Genomic DNA, 26,075 nt, shown 5'->3' with positions numbered 1-26,075 from the left:
GGCTGCAGGAGAGCAGGTCACACTTACCTGTTTCCATTCCACACAGTAGGTTGACATATTTTGCTGTGCGTTGCAACCGATCTTGCACCCAACTCGCTAGCTCCAGACACACGACACGTGGGGGGCCCACCCGAGCCACATCGCTGACACGGGGAGCTGCTCTTGTGGAGCGCCACCCGGAAACACTCTGGGGGATTGGTTTCCCGTCGACCCCAGCCGTTGACGATTCCGGAGACCCCAAGCGTTGACGATTCCAGCAACCCCAGCCGTTGACGATTAAGACTTTTAAAGTATAATATAATCATGCTGTCGGAATCGGAATTGGAATCAACGCAGGCTTCTGTCGCGCTTGACCAAAGTCGTACACGATTCATCTCTCAGAATCTCAGCAAATGCGAATTCCGTCGGATTTTCATCCGCCCATCTCCCAAATCTTAGCATTTCACTCCACGGTGCCTACGGATTTCCGTCCGTTTCTCGAATCTTCGCAGTGCAGCAAATTTCAAAGAGTTTGCTGTCCTGTACAGACATCCTCTGTTTAGCTCTATTTCCTAGCTGCTCTCAAGAGTTGCTACGTTGATTTATCAAACAACATGAATCTATCCGATGCGATGGCGCGCGTTGCCTCATCCATCGATAGCAGCTGCCGTGAATAAATCGTTTTCCAAATTCCTTACCTTGATCCACAAACCGTGCGTCCTTCATTAGTTTTGTCTTTCAGCTGTATCTTTTTAGAACCGGACGTTTGGCCAGGAAGCTGAAGTGCATCTTCATGGAAGATTTTCTTGTTGACGGCCATACATCTCGCCAACCCCTCCTCGATACGGCATCACAAGCCCACCCCTCCGGAACCAATTGCGATGTCTCCGCACGTTCATTCCAGGAGTCCTCTACAGGTGACTCTAAGGTTCATGTCAAGCAGAGTTCTCATCCTTACGGTCCATGGTTGGCGGAACTGCACAAGCAATGCTGGCTGGCGGTTCCCATGATTTATGTGAATGTGGTTCAGTACTCGATACAAATTTCACCGGTCATGTTTGTTGGCCACTTGGGAACGCTTGCGCTGTCGAGTGCTGCTATAGCATCTTCTTTTGCGGCAGTAACCGGGAACAATTTATTGGTACGCTTTATGCAGCCTTACTTTCAAAGAGGATGACTGTGATATGCTTGGAACGGCTCCGGTCTTTTGTCTGAATCGTGAATTATTGTTCCATCGAGTGCTTTTAAAATTTTAAAAGCATCTGTTTTTGATCTAGGAGAAGCCTAGTAATCTTGCAGTATTTGCATTATCTCTGCTTCTGGAGCATAGACAAGCTGTATTGAATCAATGAACGTCCGTATGATGAAAATGGCATAGCGTGTTTGTAGCTGCTGTATTCGAGATTAGAAAGAACCTGCTAACAAAGTTTAGGATGATGATTTTTTTCCATAGCTAGGGATGGGAACTACTCTGGAGACCCTGTGTGGACAAGCGTATGGAGCAAAACAGTATCAGTTGCTTTGGTTATTCTTACAAAGGGCGGTGGTGGTAATGAATGCAACAAGCGTACCCATAGCTATTCTTTGGTTGTATATGGAGAAAATTTTAACTGCCCTCGGCCAGGATTCTGAAATATCTGCAAAAGCAGGGGAATATGCTCGCTGCTTGATCCCAGCTCTGTTTGCTTATGCTTGCTTACAGCCTCTAGTGAAATATCTCCAGACACAGAGTATTATTGTTCCCATGGCTATTCTGTCAACCTTTACACTGCTCTTCCACATTCCCGTGTGTTGGTTTCTCGTATATAAATCCAGCTTGAGTAACCGTGGGGCAGCGGTGGCAACCAGCATGTCATATTGGATCAATGTTATTCTATTGTCGCTTTATATAAAGTTTTCACGAAGATGCGAAAAAAGTCGCTCTTCATTATCTTTGGACGCATTACATGGTACAAAAAGTTTCTTGAAGCTGGCAATACCATCGGCTTTGATGATTTGGTGGGTCCCGCACTGCCTTTGTTAGTTAGCAAAAGAACGATCAGTTTTCTGTCCGTAATTAATTAATTATCAACAATCAATGATTGGTGTTAAGAACGATGGTAGTTACTACAACGAGGAATGGTGCGATAAAATCGAATAGAATTTTGGTGCTATCTATCGTAGTTGAATTTCAACGTGCTCTAGATGCTTGAGCGTGTGATGTCTAGGTGATACTGATGAGGCTGCATACGTTTTAGTTTTTCATTTTTAATGTTATTTCTTAAGTAGATACTTGATGGGGCTAGATAGGTGTTAGAAGACCCTCAAGGCTCAGATATGTGGCAAGCACGTAGGAAATACAATCAGAATCACTGAGGATCATATCAATAGAAGACTGTGTACAGAACCATAAACATGTTAGGATTTTAGGGGTTACCTCCCCACCGGTGAGCCCCCAAATGAGGACATGGGGGAGGTAGAATAAGGGACTGAGAGAAGTCAAGTGGGCATATTGAGGATTGCCACGTGGGTAGATCAGAGAGAGTAGGCAGTCTGCCATGTAGGCAGCATGTGGGTTTGGCAACGTCGGCAGAGGACATAGGACTGGTACGGAATGGCAGAAAGACAGGGATCACAGGGCCATTCACGGGTCATAGGAACGCCTGTCTGGAGAAGTCGCAGAGCTGCAGCATCAGGTAGGACTGTGACTGTAACAGTTTGGGACTGTGAACGTCGGCGGTAGTGTTGTTGCAGGTACAGATGAGTGCAGGGGGTTGCTTGGGTGCAGTTACAGGAGACTGTACACGGGCTGGGGCAGGTCTCAGCAAGAGGTGCCTGCAGCAGGGACTTAAACAGGCCTAAGTGCTGGTTGGCAAGAGCAGTTTGGAGTAGATCTGCCACAAAGTGTGTCGGCTCAGTCTATGAGCTAGTCAGCCAGCTCAGTCTGCTTGTCAGTCAGTTCATAGGGCATTCCAGCCCTATAAATAGGGCCCCATTGTTGGGGTCCCATGCATTCACTCAGATTTGGGCTGCAGTTACAGCAGCAGGGACGTCCAGAGATCGAGTGAGGGAGTACTCACAGCTTGCAGGTCTTCCTCAGAAGAGGAGCAGCAAGGAGATCAAAGAATGGAACAGTACAGTGCCAATTGGTGGATGCATTGAAGGAAGCATGGGACATCCTGAAGGACCGACCTGTATGAAACGAACAATACAACAAGGATCCTCAACCTCCAGAACCAGTAGTTCACCATGAGAATGGACGAGGGTGGCTGTGCGCGGGACTACCTCACGACAATAGAGTGGTGCAGTATCTCCTCAAAGGATACTCTTCTTCTATACGAGCTCAGATTTGGAGCTTGCAGTGGATACCTACCCGGGAGCATACTGCGATCACACTAACCATGTAGACTCACGTCTGGAGATCCTACTGGATCATATAACTTCCATTCCAACATGGTAGACTCCTGCTAGACATATAGAAATATGTCTTTGGCACGGAACCCAGATGCCCACGGCGCTTCACAGCATTAGAGTGCATTCAATATTGCATTTGGGGTTGTAGAGTGCCCAAAGGATCTGGCAGGGGATTGCACACTTGCTTGGCAGGATGAGGAGAGGTATGTGCTGCATCGCTTGGGTTATGTGGATTGGCTCACACAGTCAGGTCCTCTTGTGTTTTACAAGGGGGCAGATTGGGCCATTTGATCTAGACAGAGGAGACCCTTAGCTTATCAACCTTGATGCAGTTGGCCAGGGTCTATTCTTCACATATATCACCACAGGCCCTTCATTGGCATTCCACTCTACGACAGCCTCATTTCTTTTTTACATGATTTCGTATGTGGACCTTACAGGATTATATCCTGGATTTTCTTTTTTCAGTCATACTTAATAGAATTCGATTTCTTTGAAAAATGGAAAAAATAAAAACAGAGAAATGGTATCGATAATTCAGAGTTTTTCTGTCAAAAAACAGACTGACATAAGTTGACACGTATACGTGCAAGGGTGCTTGCAGGCATGCATGCCCCTATGCACACTTTTTTTTTGTAGAAGAAATTTTGCATTAAGAAAGCATTTACATTCATAGCTGTCCCAGCACACACGCGCGCGCACGTACACACACACACACACACATGAATGCACATGCTTGTTCCAAATTTTTGGTGGGGATGTTTATTGACAGCTGTATTGTATTTGCAGCTTGGAATACTGGTCTTTTGAATTTCTTGTTCTTTTGTCTGGACTATTGCCAAATCCTGAGCTGGAAACATCCAGTCTCTCTATATGGTCAGTGGAAATTCTGTCATTAAGCTAGCAGGCTATACCAATAATTATTTCACTTCATCATGAAATCTTTGTCTTCACTTGCGGAATGTGTAAGTTGTTGCTGTCAACAAAGCTTCAAGATATCGTTTAGACTGTCTAACTTGTCGGATGATGTATTGCTGGACCTGCAGCCTTTCAACTACCTGTTTTGTTTATATGATTCCTTTTGGACTCAGTGCTGCAGTGAGGTAATTTAATATTCCATTCTTATCAGAAGCGTCAGGCACTAGCTTAATAGACATTAAGTCTGAGTTATATGAAAAGGCTCGGCTGTGAGGCACAAAAGGCAACAGTGGTACATTGATATTTATATGTTTTTGCATTTCAGCACCAGAGTGGCGAATGAATTGGGAGCAGGCCGCCCTCAGGCAGCACGAACTGCTGTATATGTAGCCCTAGGCCTTACTGTGTTAGAAACCTTAATAGTGTCCATCAGTTTATTTCTTGCCCGAGATTTACTGGGTAGGGCTTACAGCAGTGATTCAGAAGTGATTGAATATGTTTCAAGCATGATGCCCTTAATTGCAGGAACAACAATTCTAGATGGGATTCAAGGTGTTCTTTCAGGTAACTTTTGAGATGCAAAGGTATCCTAAAAAAGGGAGTAACAATGCTTGCTCTAGGTGATTCTTATTTCTGCTATTGTGTCAGGAATTGCTAGAGGCTGTGGGCGGCAAAAATTTGGAGCTTTTATCAACCTTGGTGCATATTACATTGTGGGCTTGCCTGCCGCCATCATTTTGGCTTTCCCATTAAATATGGGTGGCAAGGTAAAAGTTGGCCCATTTACAACATATTGTTTGGTCCAGTTAACTATGTTGCAGGTGTTTCCACTCTTATCGCTTGTGTGACAGGCTAGGTGCATTTTTTTTTCACTTATGTGGTGTATTTCTTCCAATGCTGTCATAGTTTCTGTTCACCTATTGCACACCATGCCAGGTTTGACTTGCTCTTAAGGATATGCAATATGTGTCTTAAACCCCTATCATGATTGAATGGAAGCCATCATTTTGACATTTTCCATGGGAAGCAAGGTAAAATTTAGTCTATTTGTTTGATTCAAATTTCAATCTCATTCCTGCAGTCGTTCCTTATGGTCAAGTTGAATCTTTCATCTTTATGCTATACATTACCTTTCAATGCCATCAAAGAAACCTTGTCCTGCATTGATTTGTGTTGCTGTTCTCAAGGATCTGTAATTGGAAGATTTTATCCCTAATATGATTATATAGGAGCCATACACCTACTGGAGTTTTGTATTCTGTTTCTTAAACTTCAGTTATACAAGTTTGCTCGTCAAGGGATTATAAGGACCTATGGGATTTATATTCAGTCTTTTGTGCCTGCTTGGAATGAAGCTTTGGAAACAATGTTGCTGAAACTAGTTTTCAAAAATTGAACCATGCTTTGTTTTTTTGCAGGGGCTTTGGATGGGAATATTTTGTGGTATCTCAGTACAGACGAGTTTACTTATAGCACTTACTGTGATGACCAATTGGGAGAAACAAGTACTTTACTTTCCATTAGATTTCCCCTTGCGATTATGATTTTCATACTAGCTGTGGCGTTGTGTTTCGAGGATATGGAGCACTATTTTAGGAGATTTATTTTTTATATGCAATATCCTAAAGATAGAAAATGAGCTAAGTCATTGGAAGTAATCCTAGCAAGAGAGGGCTATAGAGGAGGAGGTTGAGGAGGAATATATTATTTGAAGCAATTACAGAAAGTAGATAATATGAGATTGGTCCAGACTGCCTTAACAGCCTAGGAAAAGAATATGATCAATTCGATGGATACACGTGAGAATCCACTGACTTTCGAAAACATATTAGACATACTGTGGATCTAAAAGGAGGAAAGGCTTTTGTTAGACTAGATGACCACATCTTCAAATCGGAAGCCAAAGGCAATAGCCAACTCACAATACAGATTCTCGTTAACAAACAAAACAACATTCAGTAGACCGGGCTAGTAGCCACCTCTATCAACCATGTCATGGATTCACGATTTACCTACTTGGCTTAGGTGGGGGGTTAGGCATTAGGGACAGCTATGTTTTCATGCAATGATGCCTATAGGAAATCTGTTCAACCAGATTCATGTGCTTCTAATCCATGGAAGGTTGGTTTACTGCTGTGAGGATCTGTCACGAGGACGTGAAAAGAGGGCGTGAAAAGTGATGTAAAATATCTTCGTAACTCAACCTACGCTTAACCCGTGGTTAACCATGGTTAAGTGTTGTAATGGTTTGGCCGTGAGGGACTGGCTAGAGGAAGTGCACACTTCCTAGAAGTTCCTAAGGGCAAAGTCTAGGTGCACCACTAGGTCCTAGGGGCAAGGCAAAGGCTTTAAAAGAGGGGTCTAAAAGTTGAGCCCAAGGACAACCAACGTTATCCTTGGTATGGGGGTTAGGACTTTAATGAAGGGGCAAATGGCAAGGAGGAGGTGCCATTTGTCAAGCATGTGTATGCATGCCCTTTCCCCACCTTCCATCTCTCTCCCCTCACTCTCCCAGAGGTGTAGGACGTTTTCAGTTGTTCTTGTGCAGCTTCTGAGCTATTTGAGCTGTTTCAAGCTTGTTTCCAACCGTTTTAACATTGTTTTGACTGTTCCAAGGCTAGGACGCACTTCTAGGAAGTGCTAGAACTCATTTTTGAACTTTCGGAAAAATTTTCATACGGGCTGTAAGGACGTCCGTACGGATTCCGTGCCCGAGGTTGTCTTTTGCTATGTTGGACCTTTGTGCACATGTTTTTGGCCGCGTGGTGGCTTTTGGAGCGGTTTTGGACCAGTGCAGGCTGCAGGAGCAGCTTTTCCTGTTGCTTTTGGCACCTTCTCTTAGGAGGACTCAGGCACAGATCCCGAGGCAATCATTTCGGGGCAGATCTGTGAACCATCTTTCCTCTACAGCTCTTTCTTGTTCACCCTCCGCTCTCTACGTTCATTTCTCTCTTATCCTAATTGCCGGAAGACACCTGCACCCTGCGGGGAGCTTGGACAGAGGATAGGTGCGAGGAAGGAGCTCGCCCCTCTGCCACAGACAGCAGGAGTTGGTTCCATGTTCGGTTTTTCCTTGTTCTTTCTTGCTTTGCAGCTTTTTGCAGTGCATGCGTGTTGTGTGCAGTCCTGCTGGAAGACACCTGCACCCTGCGGGGAGCTTGGACAGAGGATACGTGCGAGGAAGGAGCTCGCCCCTCTACCACAGACAGCGGGAGTTGGTTCCAGGTTCGGTTTTTCCTTGTTCTTTCTTGCTTTGTAGCTTTTTGCAGTGCATGCGTGTTGTGTGCAGTCCTTTCAGGACTCCAACAGGTTCTAGTAAGCACCCAAAGGCCAGGGTGATCCTATGGAAGGCCTAAGGACAGTGTGGATGCATGTGATAGCCTTGAGGCTGCCTTGAGCTCAATTTGCCAATGGTTTGGATGCCTGAATGCCTCTAAGTTGTGTTAGATCATAAGTGAATGCCTGAGTATGCCTTGCCAGTGGGAATTCTAGTGGTGCACTGGGATAAGATGCCTTGAAGACAAGTAGAGGATTTGCAGAGAGGAACAGTGCAAGGTTGAACCCTTGTTGTAAAGCATTTCCATTCAGAAGCATTAAATAAATACCGTAAGGGACGCCAAGGCATTTGGGGCCAGTGGGTGCACTGTGTACTATTTTCATTGAGCAGGGGCATTCTAGCCTCACCTTTGTTGTTGTTGAAGCTTGTTTCTAAGTTGTGCTAAGTGATTTAAGTGACTGAAGCTTGCATTGTGGCTATTTATGAAGTTTATGACTGAGTAGAAGAAGATCACTGCCCTTTTGTTTATCGAAGGCCGGTTTCAGTGGTTCCATTGCCGGGATCGTCACCATTTTCCTACAGAGGTGGGCCCTGGTAGTGTTGGGCGAAGGACACCTTCAATGCAATTGCTGCTATAGCCATCAATCTTAGCAAGCATGTCACACCATGAGAGGTCATTGACCATTTCAGAGCAGGAGGGGCAGGATGAAGACAAAGCATCAGAGAGCTTTGAAGAGGAGCACAGTACCAGCGGGAGTGATGACTAGCAGGACAGTGGGACTCATCCAGTCTCTCCTGAGCATGCCATAAAGGACTCACAGGATGAGGTAGATGAGGCAGAGGAGCTTGATCCCAATGCACTTTTTCAGCTACGAATGCAAAGTGTAGCGGGAGCCCTGTCGTAGTTGCAACATGCTGTCACGGAGATTATGCAAGCTCCTCCCCCTATGGTTGCTTCCCCTGGAAGCAAAAAGTCATCTCAAAAGAAACATAAGAAGCATAAGAAGACCCCTAGGCATGTTTCTTTCAACGGACAGCCGTCAGAGATGCCCTCGATCACCCCTGTAGCGGGTAATGCCAATAACTTCCATTCAGTCAATCAGGGACAGCAAGCCCTTCCTCAGCCCACGATGCATCCAGGATATTTCGGAGGGGGATCAGTTTTTCAGGCAATGGTGGCACCATCCACAGAGGCACCCGGAATGCCAGGTAGCTTTATGGGCAGCATGCAGCCAGGAATGCAGAATTTCCAGCAACCTATGATGGGTGGAATGCCCCTTGCAAATGCCAATATGATGTACTCAAACATTGGGATGCTGCCTAGAATGCAGACAGGAATGCCTGGGACAATGGGCAATACTTGGAATATGCCACAGATGCAGGGAGTGGGACCTGGAATGCCAAACCCCACCATGGGTACGGTTGGAATGGCTCAGAATGTGGGAGCAGTGATGCCCCCACCATTTTTACAGGCCCCCGTTTATGACAATCTCACCCCTAAAGGCAAATTGAAAGATTACAAGGAGGGAGGGGCAACTGTCAAGCTTGAGACTTTCAATGGGATGCAGGACAGATTGAAGGCTTTGACATTCGTGCAACAGTTTGATGTTGCCTACTCAGGTGGACACTTTACAGAATCCTCCAAAGTCCAAAAGGCGGCCACCTTTTTGAAGGGCAATGGGCTCCAATGGTGGACCAACCTCTTGCAAGGCAGAGCACCTACCACTTGGGTCGAATTCAAGCAGGTCTTCTCAGCAGCATGGCTCACTACCACTTTTGAGGTGGATATCATGACCGCCTGGTACAGGTTGGATGCTGCAAATTGCATAAATTTGGAGGACTACAATAAGAAGTTTTGGGAAGCCCTACTGCCAGTGAATTCTTACAGACATGTGCCGCTATCCGAGCAATTTGAAAGATATTGCTACGGGTTGCCAAAGGAGAATCGGGACTATTGCACGAAGACAAGGGTTTACAATATGTCTTAGTTGGTTGAGAATGCCACTATAGCTTATGCACTAATGCAAGGGAAAGTTTCTGGGTTCAAAGGAAGCTCACAGGAGACATCAAGGCCAAAGGGCAGCAAGACGGAATCCCCTAAGAAGTTCAGAAAGTTTTCGCAGCCCATGAAGGCAAAGTTTGTTGGAGGACAGAGGCGAGTACCGACCCGCATGTCTGATGAGGAAAAGCAAATTCTCTATGATGCCAACAAGTGTTATATTTGCAAGGAGGAAGGCCACAGGGCTTTTGAATGCCCACATAAGAAGCGGAAGTTCCCTCCTTCTGAGCAGAGTGAGCACAAGGAGGAAAAGAGGACTGATCAGAAGAATAAAAAGCCCAAGCCCACTGCTCGTCTTTTGCCAGGCTTGATTGGGGCTGTTCAGAATACAGATGCTACAGAGTTATGCCGAGCATGGGGCAAGATAAGAGACCAGACAGCTCTGATGTTTTTCGATCTGGGAGCCAAGGCCAATTTCATCTCTCCATAGCTGGCTGGAAAGTTAGGAATAAGGGCAGAAGAGATGGGTCCTTTGTGTAATGCAGATATGGCATGTCCGGGACTCAGCCAGTCAGTTACTCCGGTGATAGGCAAGTTGCAGATGCATATTCAGAGCTACGTGGACACAAAAGAGTTCTATATTATGCCGTTGAATGGTTGTGATGTGTTACTGGGGATACCTTGGCACTTTCGTGTTGGGGCTGTTTTGGATACAAAGAATAAAACAATCACAATCACTCACCGTGGCAAGACCCACGTTCTGGATGCTAAATTGAAGGGAGAATCCATCCCTGTTGTATCTGCTTCTGCCATTGGCAACGTAATGAAAAAGCATCTTTCAGCGTACTTAGTGTTTGCATCTGAAAAGAAGTCAGTAGAAGAAGAGTCTCATTTTTCTAAGCTGGAAAAACAGCGGACATATTTTCTTTTTCAGTTTAGGGACTGTTTTCTGACCCACTTCCACCGGAGTTGCCCCCTGAAAGGCCATAAGACCACTCGATAGATATAATTCCTGGTAGTAGTCCTCCTAACGGACCTCCTTATAGGGTCTGTGCAGCCCAGCAAGAGGAAATTATGAACGAGGTCAAGGACCTACTAGAGAAAAGGCTGATTCAGCCCAGCTCTTCACCTTACTGCTCACCCGTGCTCTTGGTCCAGAAGAAGGATGGATCCTGGCGGATGTGCATTGACTATAGAGCCCTCAATAAGATTACCATTAAGAACAGATTCCCTATACCTCGGATAGATGATATTTTGGATAGGTTACAGGGGTCTTGAATGTTCAGCCGCATTGACCTGAAGAGTGGTTATCACCAGATCAGAATTCAGCCAGAGGATGTTCACAAAACAGCATTTCATACCACATTTGGTCTGTACGAGTTTCTTGTCATGCCATTTGGGTTAACTAATGCACTTGCCACCTTCAACAGAATGATGGATAGGATTTTTAGAGAGCATTGAACCTTTGTTGGCACTTTCTTCGATGATATCATCGTGTTCTCTCAGGATGAGGCTGAACATAGGAAGCACTCGGCAATTGATCTCGAGGAGCTACGAAAGCATAAGCTGCTTGTCAATGCCAAGAAAAGTGAATTCTTCATGCATGAGATCCATTTTCTCGGGCACATTGTTTCCAAGGATGGAGTTAGGATGGACCTTGCCAAGGTAGAGGCCATCATGAATTGGCCATACCTAAAGGACATCCATGAAGTACATAGCTTTCTGGGCTTGTGCTCGTACTACAGGAGGTTCATTCGGTATTTTGCAGAGATTGCATCTCCTTTACATGCCTTACAGAAGAAAGGGGTCACTTTCAGATGGGGTCCCAAAGAAATTGCAGCTTTTGACCTACTAAAGGAGCGACTCTGCTCAGATCCTGTGATTATTTTGCTAGATCTTCGCAAACCGTTCGCTATCCAAGCAGATGCATGTGGGAACAGCGTAGGAGGGGTACTTATGCAGGATGGAAGAGTCGTGGCATATGAGAGTAGAGAGCTCCACGATGCTGAAATGAATTCTGGCATCTATGAGAAAGAGATGTTGGCTGTCATACATGCTCTTTCGACCTGGAAGCATTATCTTTGGGTGCTGAGTTTCATGTTCAGACCGATCATCAATCACTGCGGTACTTTCTCACTTAGAGAGAGTTGTCTGAGAAGCATATGAGTGTCTGTTAAGCCACAAGTTTCAGCAGTGACCATTGCATATCATGATGAGCTTGATGCCATGAAGGATCAATATGCCATTGATGCTGATTTTTCACGGATTTATGATCAGTTGGTTGATGGACAAAGGCATCAGCACTATACTCTCAAAGACGGATTTCTGATGATGCATGGCAGATTGTGTGTCACAAAACAGTTGAGGCCCAAAGTGTTGACAGAGAGTCATGCTCCTATGCAGGACACAGAGGCATTGATGCCACCATCAAAGTTGTGGAGCCCTATTTCTTTTGGCCATCATTGAGGAAAGATGTCGAGGCATATGTCAGGACATGCATCACCTGCCAAAAGGTGAAATATGACAGGCAGAAGCCAGCTGGACTGCTGCAGCCTCTACCTATTCCCGATTGACCTTGGCAGAGCATTGCCATGGATTTTATCTTTTATCTTCCTTGTACACCATCTGGACATGATGGGATATGGACCATTATTTGCAGATTCAGCAAGCAGGCTCACTTCATTCGCGTCAAAAAGAAAATTACAGTAGACCAGATGGCGAGACTCTTTATGTCTCATGTGTTTAAACATCACAGGATGCCTCAATCAATTGTCAGTGATAGAGACCCACGGATGACAAGTCTTTTCTGGAGAGGTATCTTTGAGAATATGGGTACCACACTGAATTTCTCGTCCTCTTTCCATCCTGAATCTGATGGGCAGTCCGAAGAAGCCAATTCGACTGCCCTTGATCTTCTCAAATGCTATGTTTCGGATCAGCAATCAAAATGGGAGCAATTTTTTCCACTTGTTGAGTTCGCGTACAACAACATTGTACACTCATCCATGGGAAAGCCCCCTTTGAAATTGTGGCAGGAGAACAGAAGGTACCTCCCATTCTACATACGAAAGAGACGATTTTTGAAGCGGACAGATTTGTGGAAAGTTTGGATGTTGCTTACCAGAAGGTCAAAACAGCCCTCCAGAAAAGCCAAGAGAAGCACAAACGAGCAGCCGATAAGCATCGGTGCGAGTTGCTCTTGAAAGAGGGCGATTGGGTGCTGCTGCGTTTTCAAAAAGCACGACTCAGGAAGATGAAAGGCAAGACGAAAGTGTACACAAAGCTGAAGATGCGGTATTATGGTCCTTTTCAGATTTTTGAACGCATTAATGATGTAGCTTATAGGCTGAAGCTACCTGCCACTTGGACCATACACAATGCCTTTCATGTGAGTTTATTGAAGCCTTTCCAGGGTGATGTGCCTGTTGACCTATTGCATGAGTATCAGCCTGAGGTGGAAGAGTTGGATGAAATCTTGGTTCTGGAACAGATTCTGGCACATATGGAAAGAAAAGTAAAAGGTAGAGTTTCCCGTCGCTATCTGGTGAAGTTCAGGAATTATCCTGCACTGGATGCGAGGTGGATGGAGGAGGGTGACCTGGCAGACTCACCTCAGATTTTACAGCTCTACCTCGACACGTTTCAGCTTGCGCCAACTACGGTACAGGCTCCTACAGGTTCAGCAGAGCAGAGATCTGTAGCATTGCCTAGTGCTCAAGAGGAGGGTAGCACCTCCCCTTCCTTGATTTAGACTGCTCATATATCTGGAGATTGCTTGGTGGCACCGATTGTCTCACCCGAGATGCTGGTTGCTGACAGTATTTCTGCCGTGAGGTCTCCATGATGGGTGTTCGCGACACTCGACATAGAGGTTGCATCGATGTATGGATGGACTCTCGAGCTCTCCTAGCCCATATTATCATTGCAGGTTGTATCTTACAGATGATGTATATTTTGGTATGGGCTATTTTTGCCTATTTGTACTTTTTCAACAGCAACCTAGGTAGTTTGTTGTTTTAAGAGGAGGGTATGTCAGGAGGACATGAAAAGAGGACGTGAAAAGTGATGTAAAGTATCTTCGTAACTCAACCTACGCTTAACCCAGGGTTAACCATGATTAAGTGTTGTAATGGTTTGGCCGTGAGGGACTGGCTAGAGGAAGTGCACACTTCCTAGAAGTTCCTAAGGGCAAAGTCTAGGTGCACCACTAGATCCTAGGGGCAAGGCAAAGGCTTTAAAAGAGGGGTCTAAAAGTTGGGCCCAAGGACAACCAACGTTGTCCTTGGTATGGGGGTTAGGACTTTAATGAAGGGGCAAATGGCAAGGAGGAGGTGCCATTTGTCAAGCACGTGTATGCATGCCCTTTCCCCACCTTCCATCTCTCTCCCCTCACTCTCCCAGAGATGTAGGACGTTTTCAGTTGTTCTTGTGTAGTTTTTGAGCTGTTTGAGCTGTTTCAAGCCTGTTTTTAGCCGTTTCAACACTGTTTTCACTGTTTCAAGGCTAGTACACACTTCTAGGAAGTGCCAGAACTCATTTTTGAACTTTCGGAAAAATTTTCATACCGACTGTACAGAATCCGTACGGACGTGTTCAGTTGGCTCTAGCAGGTGCCCCAGGTTGTCTTTTGTTGTTTTGGACTTTTGTGCACATGTTTTTGGCTGCGTGGTGGCTTATGGAGCTGTTTTGGACCAATGCAGGCTGCAAGAGGAACTTTCACTGTTGCTTTTGGGACCTTCTCTTAGGAGGACTCAGGCATAGATCTCGAGGCAATCATTTCGGGGCAGATCTGTGAACCATCTTTCCTCTACAGCTCTTTCTTGTTCACCCTCCGCTCTCTACCTTCATTTCTCTCTTCTCCTGATTGCTGGAAGACACTTGCACCCTGCGGGGAGCTTGGACAGAGGATAGGTGCGAGGAAGGAGCTCGCCCCTCTACCACAGATAGCGGGAGTTGGTTCCAGGTTCAGTTTTTCCTCGTTCTTTCTTGCTTTGCAGCTTTTTGCAGTGCATGCGTGTTGTGTGCAGTCCTTTCAGGACTCCAACAGGTTCTAGTAAGCACCCAAAGGCCAGGGTGATCCTATGGAAGGCCTAAGGTCAGTGTGGATGCATGTGATAGCCTTGAGGCTGCCTTGAGCTCAATTTGCCAATGGTTTGGATGCCTGAATGCCTCTAAGTTGTGTCAGATCATAAGTGAATGCCTGAGTATGCCTTGCCAGTGGGAATTCTAGTGGTGCACTGGGATTAGATGCCTTGAAGACAAGTAGAGGATTTGCAGAGAGGAACACTACAAGGTTGAACCCTTGTTGTAAAGCATTTCCATTGTGAACTATTTTCATTGAGCAGGGGCATTCTAGCCTCACCTTTGTTGTTGTTGAAGCTTGTTTCTAAGTTGTGCTAAGTGATTTAAGTGACTGAAGCTTGCATTGTGGCTATTTATGAAGTTTATGACTGAGTAGAAGAAGATCACTGCCCTTTTGTTTATCGAAGGCTAGTTTCAGGATCTATGGCACATGACGAGGCATGCTAACATATGCCTCATGTGGCCAGCACTACAGTTTAGTAGACTAAGGCTGCACTTGGGCAAGTGCAGTTGGATGGTGTATCGTTGGTGGACATTCTATTGAGCCCTGCTTGATGAGGCTAGGCATGTGATTCCTTTTCATTATCATGGGAGGGAATGCATTTGTGCATGGGGGAATTGTAAGATCACTCATGTAAGCATAGGCAATAGGCTAAGCCTAGTGGCCAATTGCTAAGACACGTATGCCTACTAGGCATAGTAGGCCCGAAACGCGTTTCGGAACAGCTTGAAATGTATGAAACGTTTCAGAAATGTTTCGGTTTTAAAACTCCTGTTTCGGGACTCCCCAAAAACCCACAATGTTCGAAAAATCCCAATTTTTCCTAGTTTTGTTGGGTTGCATTTTGCCACCCGTACGTCTCAATTTGCCACCCGTATACTGAAATCGACCTTCAGGCCGTACATTTTTCTTTAGCCCGCTGTCCAGGTGCAGCACGGACATAAATCATGATTCATGATTCCATGTATCTTTTTCAATTTTGAAATATGACCATTGATGCTTGAATCTACAATGATGTGTTGTTAATTTTTTGATTCAGGATTCAGTAATATGTTTCAAGCATCCAATTTCAAGTTCAAATGTTTCAATATTTTTGGGGAAAAATATATATTTAAATACCCTATTATGCAGAAACGTTTTTACAGATATTTCGGGTTTGCGTCGAAAGTTTCTGAAACCCCAAAACGCATTTCAAAACTCCTCGCCTACTATCCTACTAGGTCACATAGGCGTCTAGTTAGTACTAACCATACTAATTGGATACTACTAGCTCCTAAGGCCACTTATGCCTAACTAACCATGGCCACTATATTTAGTTCTTTATTTCCTAACCTAAGACGTCCTGCAGGTGTAATGCCACACCACACTATTATTGATATGATATTCCTCCTCTTTAAGAAGAGTTGACGTCCTCCGCAATTATATTAGGAAGTCAATTTCTGAGTTCTCTTATACTTTCCTAGTTAGCATTCTCTTTTGGACAATCTTTGTACTTTCCTAACTATTCTTGAATATGTATGGCTTTCTTTAAAATTAATAATTCTTTCTAGCTCATGTGAAATCTCCTCTCCCTACTAGAGTATCACTCCAGCAGTTGTTTCTTCAAACGACTAACATGAAATATTGGATGCACTCTACATCCTATTGATAAGGCTAACTTGTTAATAAGATCACCAATCCTGTGAGGTATTGTCAGCGGATCCCAATACCTCAACGACAACATAGGGCCCTTACTAGTCTTTAGGGTTTTAGAGGACTCTGGTACTCTCAAATCTTCTTCGAATGCAACTTTTCTTCTATGTGGATTTACATAAGTTTTAGCTCTACATTCAGGTTTGTGAATACTATCCTAGGGTAGAGTAAGGAAACTGAAAGAAGTGTTCAGCTTATTAAAAGTTGATAATAACTGTCGGGGTATTGAAAGGGGTTAATCCTAATAAACCTGATGCAGCTAATAGAGTCGTGGAAGCCATGTTGATCCAAAGTGGACAACCATGCTTTTGAAAGTATGAAACTATTCTTTGCAAAAAAAGAAAAAAAGTTTGAAACTAGACCTAGCACAAAAGAAGTATTCAGTATATGAGATCCTATGCTATTGCCCATGCTTTTAAAAACATGGAGCCACTATTTGTACACTTCCAAGTTTGAAATTCTCTTTGATCAAGAGAGTATCAAGTGGTTATGTAATCAGCCTAATCTGAAAGGCCAAAAGGCCATGTGGGCTGAATTGATGCAAGAGTATGATATCCAGTTGAGATATCATCAAGGAAAATATAATGTGGTAGCTGGTGCATTGAGTTGTATGCCCATGGTAAATGAACTGAATTTCACTTAGTTTCTTGATAAGTCCCTTGAGTCCTTGAAGTAAAAATGCTCACCTTTACTCAAAATTTTTAAAGCTATTGATGAAAGGGACCCAGTGGAGGTTACATCTGTTGATAATAATAATCCTACAGTTTCAACACTGATGCTTGGCACTGAAGAACAAGACCAAAACTTGGTGAAAGAAGTAATACTTTCCAAGATGGAGTAATTGTACCTATGGTTCATTAAGCGGCTATAGTTGGTCCCGTGCAAGGACAAAAGTGTAAAAGGTATACCATAGTAGATGGTTATCTATTCTACTATCCCGAATGATCGACACGAGGTGCCAACTTTTACATGAATGTCATGATAGTCTGGACTGCGGGGAATCCCGGAATTCAAAAGATGTATGCTCCTCGGAAGACAAAGTTCTTATAGCCTGGTATGAATAAGGACATCTAAGATTCTTGTGAAGCAAGGCATGGATGCAAAACTAGAATGCCGTCCTCAGTGGCAGATATGGCTATGAAAATCAGCAGGCTCAAGCTGATTTGGAAAAGATAGATGCTCGTTTGCAATTTGCCAAAATGAAATGCAGAATGCCTAGACTAAGCAACATAGCTAAGTAGATAAACATGGCATCCTTTGAATTAGGGTTTATATAGAGTGTGTCATCAAATGGAAGGGTCTCCCAAAAGATGAGAAATTAGGGCAGCCTGAGAGCATCATGCAGGAGCACCCCCACATTATGAGCAGCATTCAATATTGGAGGCTCTCCTTGTGGGACATCCATCATACATAGTTTTGAGGGAAATAATCTTTGGGAAGGGATGGTTGTAATAAACGTAGAAATAAGCCAACTTAGTGTGGTTAGCACTATGGTTCATCCTAGGAAGAGAGGGACAAAGAGAAGAATGCGGGGCAGGACTGAAAGTTCCTTACTTCTAGGTTTGACTTCTTATTCTCCCAAACAATTCTAGCCCCCTGCTCCTCCTTTGAGCAAAAAACGAGCAAATGGGTGGAGACATAGGGGGTCAAGGCATCATCCCAAGCAAGGTTCTGCCCCAAATACTTGACGGCTGTAGACCATTAAGAGACTCTCGGACTGCTGTTGCTGCATCTGCATCATGGCCATCATGGCAGACATCGAAACTTCTGCACGGTGCGGATCCCTCATCCCCACCCGTGTTGGACTTCTCACTTGTACTCATGGCGTCCTTTCCAGATCTTGTCTATACTATAAAACAGGGGGGTTGTCCCTAACTGACCCTCCCTATCTCAAGAAAGAAAATATGAAGCTCTGATACCAATGCACTAGGGAGATAGCCTAACTCATTCTCTCTCCTTCTCACATAATTTGAACTAAAAGAATGATGCACTCAAAACACAAGTGGAACAAGGGAGTAAGTGTGAGAATCAAAGAGAGAGAATATAGCGGGCCTCCGAGGAGGGAAACTAAATATTGAACAATGTTTAGTCCAGAGGGCTAAATACAATTGTAAAGAAACAAATACTGTACCCTCACTACAAAGAGAGAACTAAAGACTGTTTTACTAGACTGAATCAGATGAGGACTAACTGAAGGAGGGTTGGAAGGGACTGCTGGGCTGCTGCAGACTCTCCTGCCTTGATCCTGATCCCTAAAGCTGTTGCTGCTGCTGAGAGCTAAAGCACTAGAAGACTTGGATGAAGAATGAGGCCAAGGGACTGGCCTTATGTAGGACTTTAGGGCAGATTGATCGACCTGGTCGGCTGGTCAATGCCGACCGTTGACCATGTCTGTCAAAAGTCAACGTAGACAAAATGTTGACCTTTTGACCAAAAAATCAACTCTCTGCTTTTTTATCTGTTCTATTTGCTGAGGAATTTGATGGCGCTGCAGCCTGTAGGAAGCATGCCACAGGCTATGGATGCCCGTGACAATTGGGGGTTAAGGCTCAAACACCCTACCCCATCCCACTGGCTGGGATGGGTATGATACCTCTCGAAGGGGAGCATTGTGCCAATTCACGGCTTACCTCAACAAGTTTGAGAAGATGGATGCTAGTAGGATACCTCACAAGGCATTGGAAGCTACACAAACCATTGGATGGCATCGAGACGGGATGAAATGGATGGAATTATGGGGTATAACAGTTGCTGATATATGGATGCATGTGAGATCAGGGGGTCGGTGACATAGAAAATGCAACAAAAACTATGGCAAGACCCAGGGGCAAAAATTAATCCAATGAACAGATATGGGATGCAAGAATACCTTGGGGAAGACATATCAATGTTTAAAAGGCATCGAATATGCAAGATGAGAACCAGCTCACATGATCTACAGTGGAGAAGGGAAGGTGGGCAAGACTTAGGGTCCCAAGGGAAGAAAGAATATGCAAAATCTGCCCATAGGGAGGTGGAAAATGAACAGCATGTACTCCTAAAATGTTGGGCCTATGCACACATTAGAGAAAGATATGATGGCAACAGAAGTAATCTGAAAAATCTATTAGATCAACCAGCTACAAAGCTAGGAAGTTACCTAAAAAAAGTTTTGGAACACCGCAACAAGGTACTTGGACTAGCACACAAGCTATCTCAACAGGCCCTAGCTACATAGCAAGTCTATAGTGTTTTCTTTCACCGGATCTAAAATGTGTGTGGGTGTGTGTGTGTGTGTCTGTCTGTCTGTCTCTGTCTCTTCTGCCCTCCATCCATCCAACCCTCCTCAGCCCCTCTCCCTCCATCTGCCTTCCTGTCGTCACCTCCAGTCTCCTATTCTATCCTATCCTTTGCCCTTCTAGCTCAGCCCATCCTACACCCACAAATCAGATTATTAACAAAATGTTGCAGTGTGTTAAGTGTAGTGTAAACATTTATCATCTGTACGTAACATTTTCTGTTTTTGAAAATATTTATGATTTTCTCATATTCAGTCTCATTTTTTTCTCAACTGGATTGCCCAGGCTACGGAGGCAGCTGACCGTGTGTCCTCATCTGTCACTGAAACCTTGGTGGCAGAACAGTGATAATGAGGAAGATTAATAGTCCACTGTACTGTGATTGTACATTCATTTCTGTCGTGGTAGGCATTCTCCATTCATGCTAATTCATTTTTTGTGGACCAAACATGGGTTGCCAGAAAATGGAAGACTGTTGATGGAGAGGTCCAGTGTTGGAATCTTCGTCCTTCTCCTCTCCCTTTCAAATGACAATTTCGGTTCAGAAGTGGTTGTAATATGTGTACTCATTTGTTTGCAATGTCAAACTTGCCTTGCCTTGCATTATCACGACTTATAGTCTGTTTTGCTGAAGTCTTTTACGTCTGTAATCAGGAGGTGGATTTGATGATGTGTTTTAAATCGTGATATCAAAACGTCAACACTATGGTCCTTGTGGGATGAGGTCTCTGCATAGAAGAATCGTCCAAATTAACGCTTCGCATTGATTAATCAGATGTGTAGTGTTCATGTCTAATGTGGCTGATGTACATTTTGCAAGTGGGTTTATGCTGACAATTCAGTTGGCTGTTTACTAATGAAGTACAGGCCTAGGATTTCTAGGTTTCTCCACAGAGACCTGACAAATTTTGTCAACTGAATGATGAAGCAGCACACAAAGCTATCTTGAATGATCTGAAATGTAACTTGAATTCCTCCTACATTTGCCAAAAATTGACATTGAAATGGCCAAAGTTGTCAAATTTCTTTATCTACCCCTTCAAAATCTATATTTCTTCGTAGAAAATCATGAAATGCATCAATCCTTTACAAGGTGATGTTAGGAAAATCTCAAATTTTGGTTTTTAAACACTCCATCTAATCAATGTGGTGCCATGGTCAAATCCCTTCTACATATGTATTGGAATGGCCAAACTTGGCAAACAACATTTTATTGACTTGTAAGTTACATCAAAATGTGATATAACTTTTGTGTGCAAGCTGATATAAAAAAAGATGCAATATTCAAAACAACAGATAATTAAAATAGACATAACAAAAGATTCACCGTTTGGCCATAGATACATGAAAATTTTTTGCTGTAGATAGAAGAATATTATTAGAAAAAGGTGTTTGTATTTTAAATTGTATTACAAAGAGGCTTCACAGCCTGTTTCTCTTCTTCTTCAACTCTAATACACCAATAATAGGGCCTTTGAATCCTCGACTAAGTCCTTAGAAAGACCGCTATGCATGGAATGTGCTCTGATACCAATGTAAGAGAGGCAAGGTGGCACGACGCGACCTTCACCCCGCCCGCTGCTGCCCCCGCCCCTCGCGCTGCCTAGGCTCCGCCCTGCCACTCCCACCCTTCTCTCCCCGCGCCCTCCCCTCGCACCTTGGTCACCGCCTTGCTCGCCTTGCTGCAAGCCCCCTCCGCTGGCTGAGTGCTCCCGCCTGCTGACTGGCTGCCCCCCCTGCTCCGGTTCAGCCTTGAGCCTCTCCTGGATGGCGCATCCCCAGCCTTGGCCTGCTTGTTGGTGGCTTCCTTCCCGTGGCAGTGTGGTCTTCCAGGCTGGTCTTTTGCACCCTTCTCCCTCTCCGTGGAGTAGAAAGCGTCTGGGTTGGGGGTGTTCGGGCATTTGGAGGTGTCGAGCCACTTGTGGCATGGGGCCTTGCACTTCTTCGGAGGGGAGTATCTTCGGCTTCAGCCATCTCCCTTGCCCTGGCGGTCCTCCACATTTGCACCTTCACAGCAGCAGTAGGTTCATCTTTCAGGAAGCGTCTCTCCCTTCCCGGTGGCATTTCTTTGGCGGGAGGAGGTTTGCCCTGCACTCCCCTGCTCTTCCGGAGTTAGAGTTCTCCTCGCAGCTTTGCCCTGGCGACATCGGCCATGGCCATCCCCCAGCCGTCCAGTTCGTGCCTCTCCGTGGTGGTGGTTGTGCTGCCCTCGTCCCATCAGCATCTCCTAGTCGCGAGTGGTGCACTGGAGCTGGAAAGACCTGGCCCTTGGACAACAACCCAGAGGGGTCGCGTCGGCTGGTGGCCTCCTTGCTTGGGTCTCCAAGCTTCTCAAGACTCAGAGTTTTTCTCGAAGATTCTTTTTCCACAGGGCGGCGGCCCTTGACTCCTTCCTCAGGGATCCCTTCTCCTTTGGCTCTACTTCTTCTTGTCGTACCAGGAGGCTCCCCAGGTGGGTTGAGGCCTGCAGGTGCGTGGAGCGGGCTACTGGAGTGCGGACTCGCCCCCCGTCAGGTGGTGGTTGCTCATGCTGGCAGGTCTCTTCCTATTGGCACCCTCGGGCGGGCACGATGGACGGGAGCTCAGCGGAGGAGGGATCCATACATGCTTGGATTACGAGTATCTCCAGGATTCAGCTCATCAGGGATTATTGGTCGGCCTCGATTGCTCGATGGTGACTCAGAGGAGTCATATCAGTTGATGGTTCACTGTCTCGAAGACTTTCTAGTACTTCTAGGATTCACTTCATCAGGGATCCGTAGCTTTTTTGGTTTTGCGGTTTACTGGTTTTCAGAAGACCCAGACTAGGGCTTTTGTTTTGACAGCATTTTGTAACAGTTTTATGCTTAGCCCTGTGTGGCTTGTAGTTTCGCAGGTGGGAGTAATCCCTGTGCTCCAGCATTGCTGTTGAGTCTCTTGTATTCCTTGTCTCGAAGTAATATAATTAGCCCTTCTTTTTGTGGAAAAAAAAAAAAAAGAAAGACCGCTATGCTATTTGGAATCTCACATTTAACTCGTAAGTTCTTATAATCTCATGTATAACACATTGGAATGGATCACGTAGGTTGCCTTGGGTCAACACTGTGAATTCTCCATGCCTTCTTGTTCCAAATGGAGATTCTTCATTCCTACTTGCTACTACACACATGAAGAAACATCGATTTAGACATTTAAATTTAAATAGATGTAATGCATCATGTGAATTCTTCTTCTTCAATAAACTTTTAAGCTTTAAGACTTACATTAGCAGCCTCACAAGCTCCAGGCATCTCGTTTGCATCACCATTCCCTTCAAGTCCTGCATCACCTCTAAAACAACTTGCTCATGCATGACTTTATGTCTTTTGATATGAAGAGTCCATATCATCCATGTCCACCATTCTCATATCATCCTCCATGAAGGTCCTGAAAGAACAACTAAGGGAACCTTAGCAAAAGCAATGCACCACTGTGGATAATCCAAAGTAAGAAATTACATTGAAACACTACGAAATCAACATTTTATCTCATATTCTCCTTTTTAGAGCACCTACTGAGGTTCAAGATGCTTCTTTTCTTGAAAAAAATAATCATGGATCACATATTGATCCTGCAACTGTACGGTCACATGGTAACATGGGAGATCTCCACAAATGGTGCCATCAATAGTCGCAGAGTTTACAGAGACTGTGATAGGCCATGATAGAAGGTAGGTGATGTTTGAGGAGGGATGAGAAGGACCATGAATGCTTACGAGGAAGGAGAAGCAAGCGGAGGACTAGGTGTGAGGATGAAGGTAGAAAAATACGCATGAGCAGGAGGGGTAGAAGCAACAGGAGCAGGCGTGAGCATGGCAAGAGGAGCTTGCATGAGTAGGAGGAAGGAGGAGTAGGCATGAGCATGAGGGAAGATAAGAATGGATGAGCATGAGGGAGGAGGAGGAGCAGGAAAAAGCAGCAGAGGGGGGGGGAGGAGGACACATGTGGGAGGAGGGAGGAGGAGGAAAAAGCAGCAGGGGGAGGAGGAGGATGCATGTGGGAGGAGGGAGGAGGAGGTGTGTGGACAAAGGGAGAAGGAGGGGGGAAGGGAGGAGGAAGGCAGGGGGAGGGAGGAGGAAGGCAGGGGGAGGGGGGAGGAGGAGGAATGGGATGTGTGGAAGAGGAGGAGGGAGAAGGGAGACAAGGAGGAGGATGGGGGGAGGAGGAGGGAGAGAGAGGGAATTCAAATTCAAAATTTAAAATTTTTGCTTTGAAAAAAGTGCCCCCTCCTTGGTGTAAGAGGTGTAAGAGGTGGCCCCCTCCTAGGTGTAAGAGGTGGGATTAACTGGGCTTAACCCACCTAGGTAGGGGGGGTTACGAGTCCCTTGGACCTCACAAGAGGACTTACATTAGGTAGTCATTCCTTATGAGGCCCTTTTGAGACCCCAATTCTCCCCTAATGCTTTCGAAGATGGCTCTTGCAAACCTGCGTGGGTCCATGACTATGATGTTTCAAATTTTCATTGGCGTGAGAATTCTGTGTGCTAATTTCATTAATTTTGCGCTAGCCATGGTGCCATTGCTGTGCTCACTAGCTGTTGGTCCCTGCATTCAAAAGCACACGAATCATGCTATTATTAGCCAACCTTCAGTGCCTTGACTCCAAAGGATGATCATCCCTCTTGCATCTCAATTAGAATTTAGCTTGCACGACTCTTTTGTTTATCTTGTGTTGGCAGTGTTCGTCACGAATTTGAAAGTCTCGAAGAGGATAATCGCAAGGACTATTATTCAGCTGTTGGACTGGGGGAGGAGGCTGTAGGAAATGGGGTTGTTTGGGGGGGATGCTTCTGGATGAATGCTCGCTAATTCATGCCTTTTAATCATCTCTTCACGACAGTCAGGAACTTATATATGTCAAGCTATGGGCGACGCAAACGCGAGTGCATGGTAATTCAACGATATAGAAGTTCGAGGGTGGCATTTCCAGTAACTGCTCTTTGGGTTGGGGACGAGGGTGGCTACTAGGGTGGAGGTGATGGGGTTGTTGAACGTGGATGTGATGCTGGAGAGTTTGGTGCATGCTTTCGAGTGGTCATAGATTGAGTGTGGATAGAGGCTTGGGCTGGTGGTTGCCATGGATGAGCCTCTAATTTCTTGGGCAACTCAAAGAGACCTTGGGATATCTGAGGCTGGCCAAGAAGAGTGAACACGGGGCAAAGAGAAGGTAGCTCTGTGTGACGTCTTGAGGGACACGACGAGGTAGAAAATGAAGACGGAGAGGAAAAGCAACCAAGAAACAAGGAAGTGAGGCTATCAATCAAAAGGGAATGTAGTTCTAAGAAAAGACTAGGCAATGGTAAAAAACTTGAGAATATAAAGGCAATCAGGATGGCACTTGGAGATAAAGGAGATGGGCAAGAACATCAAAAACAATAACAATAGCACCATGGATGCAGAGCTATGGTCTCTCTTCTTATCCATTGACCCACTTCAAAGATCTTGCCTACCATAGCCACTAAGCTTTGGATCTTTCTCTGTCCGTCATAGCCACCAAGCTTCTCTGTTCACCATAGCTGCTACTGCTTTTTTTTCTTCTTCTCCCCACATGCTTCCTCTCATTCTCTCATGAGTTTCCCAAACTCCATTCTCCATCAGTCCCTCCCCCTCCTTAATACAGGGCAATAGCAACTTAATAGAATATAAGTTTTCATGCTCTTCTTGTGTCAAAAAAGTAGAATTTCGCACAAGCAAGGCATACGAGATGCTTGTTTGTCAAGTTGCAATACAAAGGTGACTATTGACATCAGCTTATAGTATAATCAAATTGTTGGATTGATTATTTGCAGGCATTACAGCCAATTGGTGGCATGTGTGGTGGTCTATAAATTACAATTATGATATATAAGAGAAATGGAATGACCTTGAAATCACCAAAAGATGACGAGAATTTAAATTTTACCTAACGCGCTGCTTGTAGTGATTTTATCGGCGTTCAACTACGATTATAACTATTAACATTCAGATAATATGGCAGTATCTTATCCATTTGCAAGACTTATCTCGGTGCTAATATTCTCGACGTTATCTCAGCACCCACGGAAGGGCTCGTTCCCTCGAATTATAACTCTGTGGGGAAGGAAGTGCCTCACCTCCCCACCCACACTATGTGTAGTTTTAGTAATTATATATTATATATTATCATATAAATAAATTTAATAGCTCGTCCATTCAAAATTGCTTGCGTTCAATTTGAATTCTTACAACATTCCTCTCTTTTAATGCATGTTATTGATGCGAGGAAGCAAGGAAATCCAAGATGGATGCAAGATCAAAGGATGACGACACCTTTATTCATATGGTTATAGTCCATGTAACAATATTGTATAAACTTAAACGAGGATCAGTTATTGTATCGCCTTATTCATGTATTTGTTAGAGTTTAGCTTCCAAAATATGGACATCGTGAAATCAATAATAAATCACCACCCTTGACATT

General features: G+C 44.8%; 2 protein-coding genes and 1 pseudogene across 4 annotated transcripts; all 3 read left to right on the top strand.

The window, feature by feature from the left end:
* Nucleotides 1-384: 384 nt before the first annotated feature.
* LOC147885954 (protein DETOXIFICATION 17-like) lies at nt 385-20,273 on the top strand. 3 transcript variants are annotated; one of them, XR_015543404.1, is made up of 9 exons: nt 385-1,120; nt 1,433-1,977; nt 4,162-4,248; nt 4,419-4,475; nt 4,616-4,854; nt 4,939-5,057; nt 5,227-5,321; nt 5,709-5,795; nt 19,905-19,923. XR_015543404.1 is itself a non-coding variant. In XM_087396129.1 (8 exons), the coding sequence occupies exons 1-8, from the start codon at nt 773-775 to the stop codon at nt 19,965-19,967; spliced, it is 1,545 nt and encodes a 514-aa protein (XP_087252255.1). In that variant the 5' UTR covers nt 385-772; the 3' UTR covers nt 19,968-20,273. The 3 variants fall into 3 exon arrangements, 2 of the variants coding, with proteins under 2 accessions (XP_087252255.1, XP_087252256.1); XM_087396129.1 differs by lacking the exon at nt 5,227-5,321 and having other exon boundaries at nt 19,905-20,273; XM_087396130.1 differs by lacking the exon at nt 5,227-5,321 and having other exon boundaries at nt 814-1,120; nt 1,437-1,977; nt 19,905-20,273.
* LOC147885956 (uncharacterized) lies at nt 8,980-10,569 on the top strand (annotated as a pseudogene).
* LOC147885955 (uncharacterized) lies at nt 12,395-17,182 on the top strand. The gene is made up of 3 exons (XM_087396985.1): nt 12,395-12,398; nt 12,542-13,291; nt 17,049-17,182. The coding sequence occupies exons 1-3, from the start codon at nt 12,395-12,397 to the stop codon at nt 17,180-17,182; spliced, it is 888 nt and encodes a 295-aa protein (XP_087253111.1).
* Nucleotides 20,274-26,075: the final 5,802 nt, after the last annotated feature.

The sequence above is a fragment of the Dipteris shenzhenensis genome, chromosome 25 (genome assembly GCF_047967505.1).
Source record: "Dipteris shenzhenensis isolate YYH24624 ecotype China chromosome 25, Dip_SZ_1.0, whole genome shotgun sequence".
NCBI lineage: Eukaryota > Viridiplantae > Streptophyta > Polypodiopsida > Gleicheniales > Dipteridaceae > Dipteris > Dipteris shenzhenensis.
The sequence above is the reverse complement of the archived record's forward strand: the minus strand, read 5'-3'. Positions and strand labels throughout refer to the sequence as shown.

Bases quoted from the DNA above. Each gene is read 5' to 3' on its own strand.
- LOC147885954 (XM_087396129.1), top strand. From the start codon at position 773: ATGGAAGATTTTCTTGTTGACGGCCATACATCTCGCCAACCCCTCCTC. The intron at 1,121-1,432 runs GTACGCTTTATG...TTTTTTCCATAG, and splicing joins TAACCGGGAACAATTTATTG to CTAGGGATGGGAACTACTCT. The intron at 4,855-4,938 runs GTAACTTTTGAG...CTATTGTGTCAG, and splicing joins GATTCAAGGTGTTCTTTCAG to GAATTGCTAGAGGCTGTGGG.
- LOC147885955 (XM_087396985.1), top strand. The intron at 13,292-17,048 runs GTAGCACCTCCC...AAATTTTTAAAG, and splicing joins GCCTAGTGCTCAAGAGGAGG to CTATTGATGAAAGGGACCCA.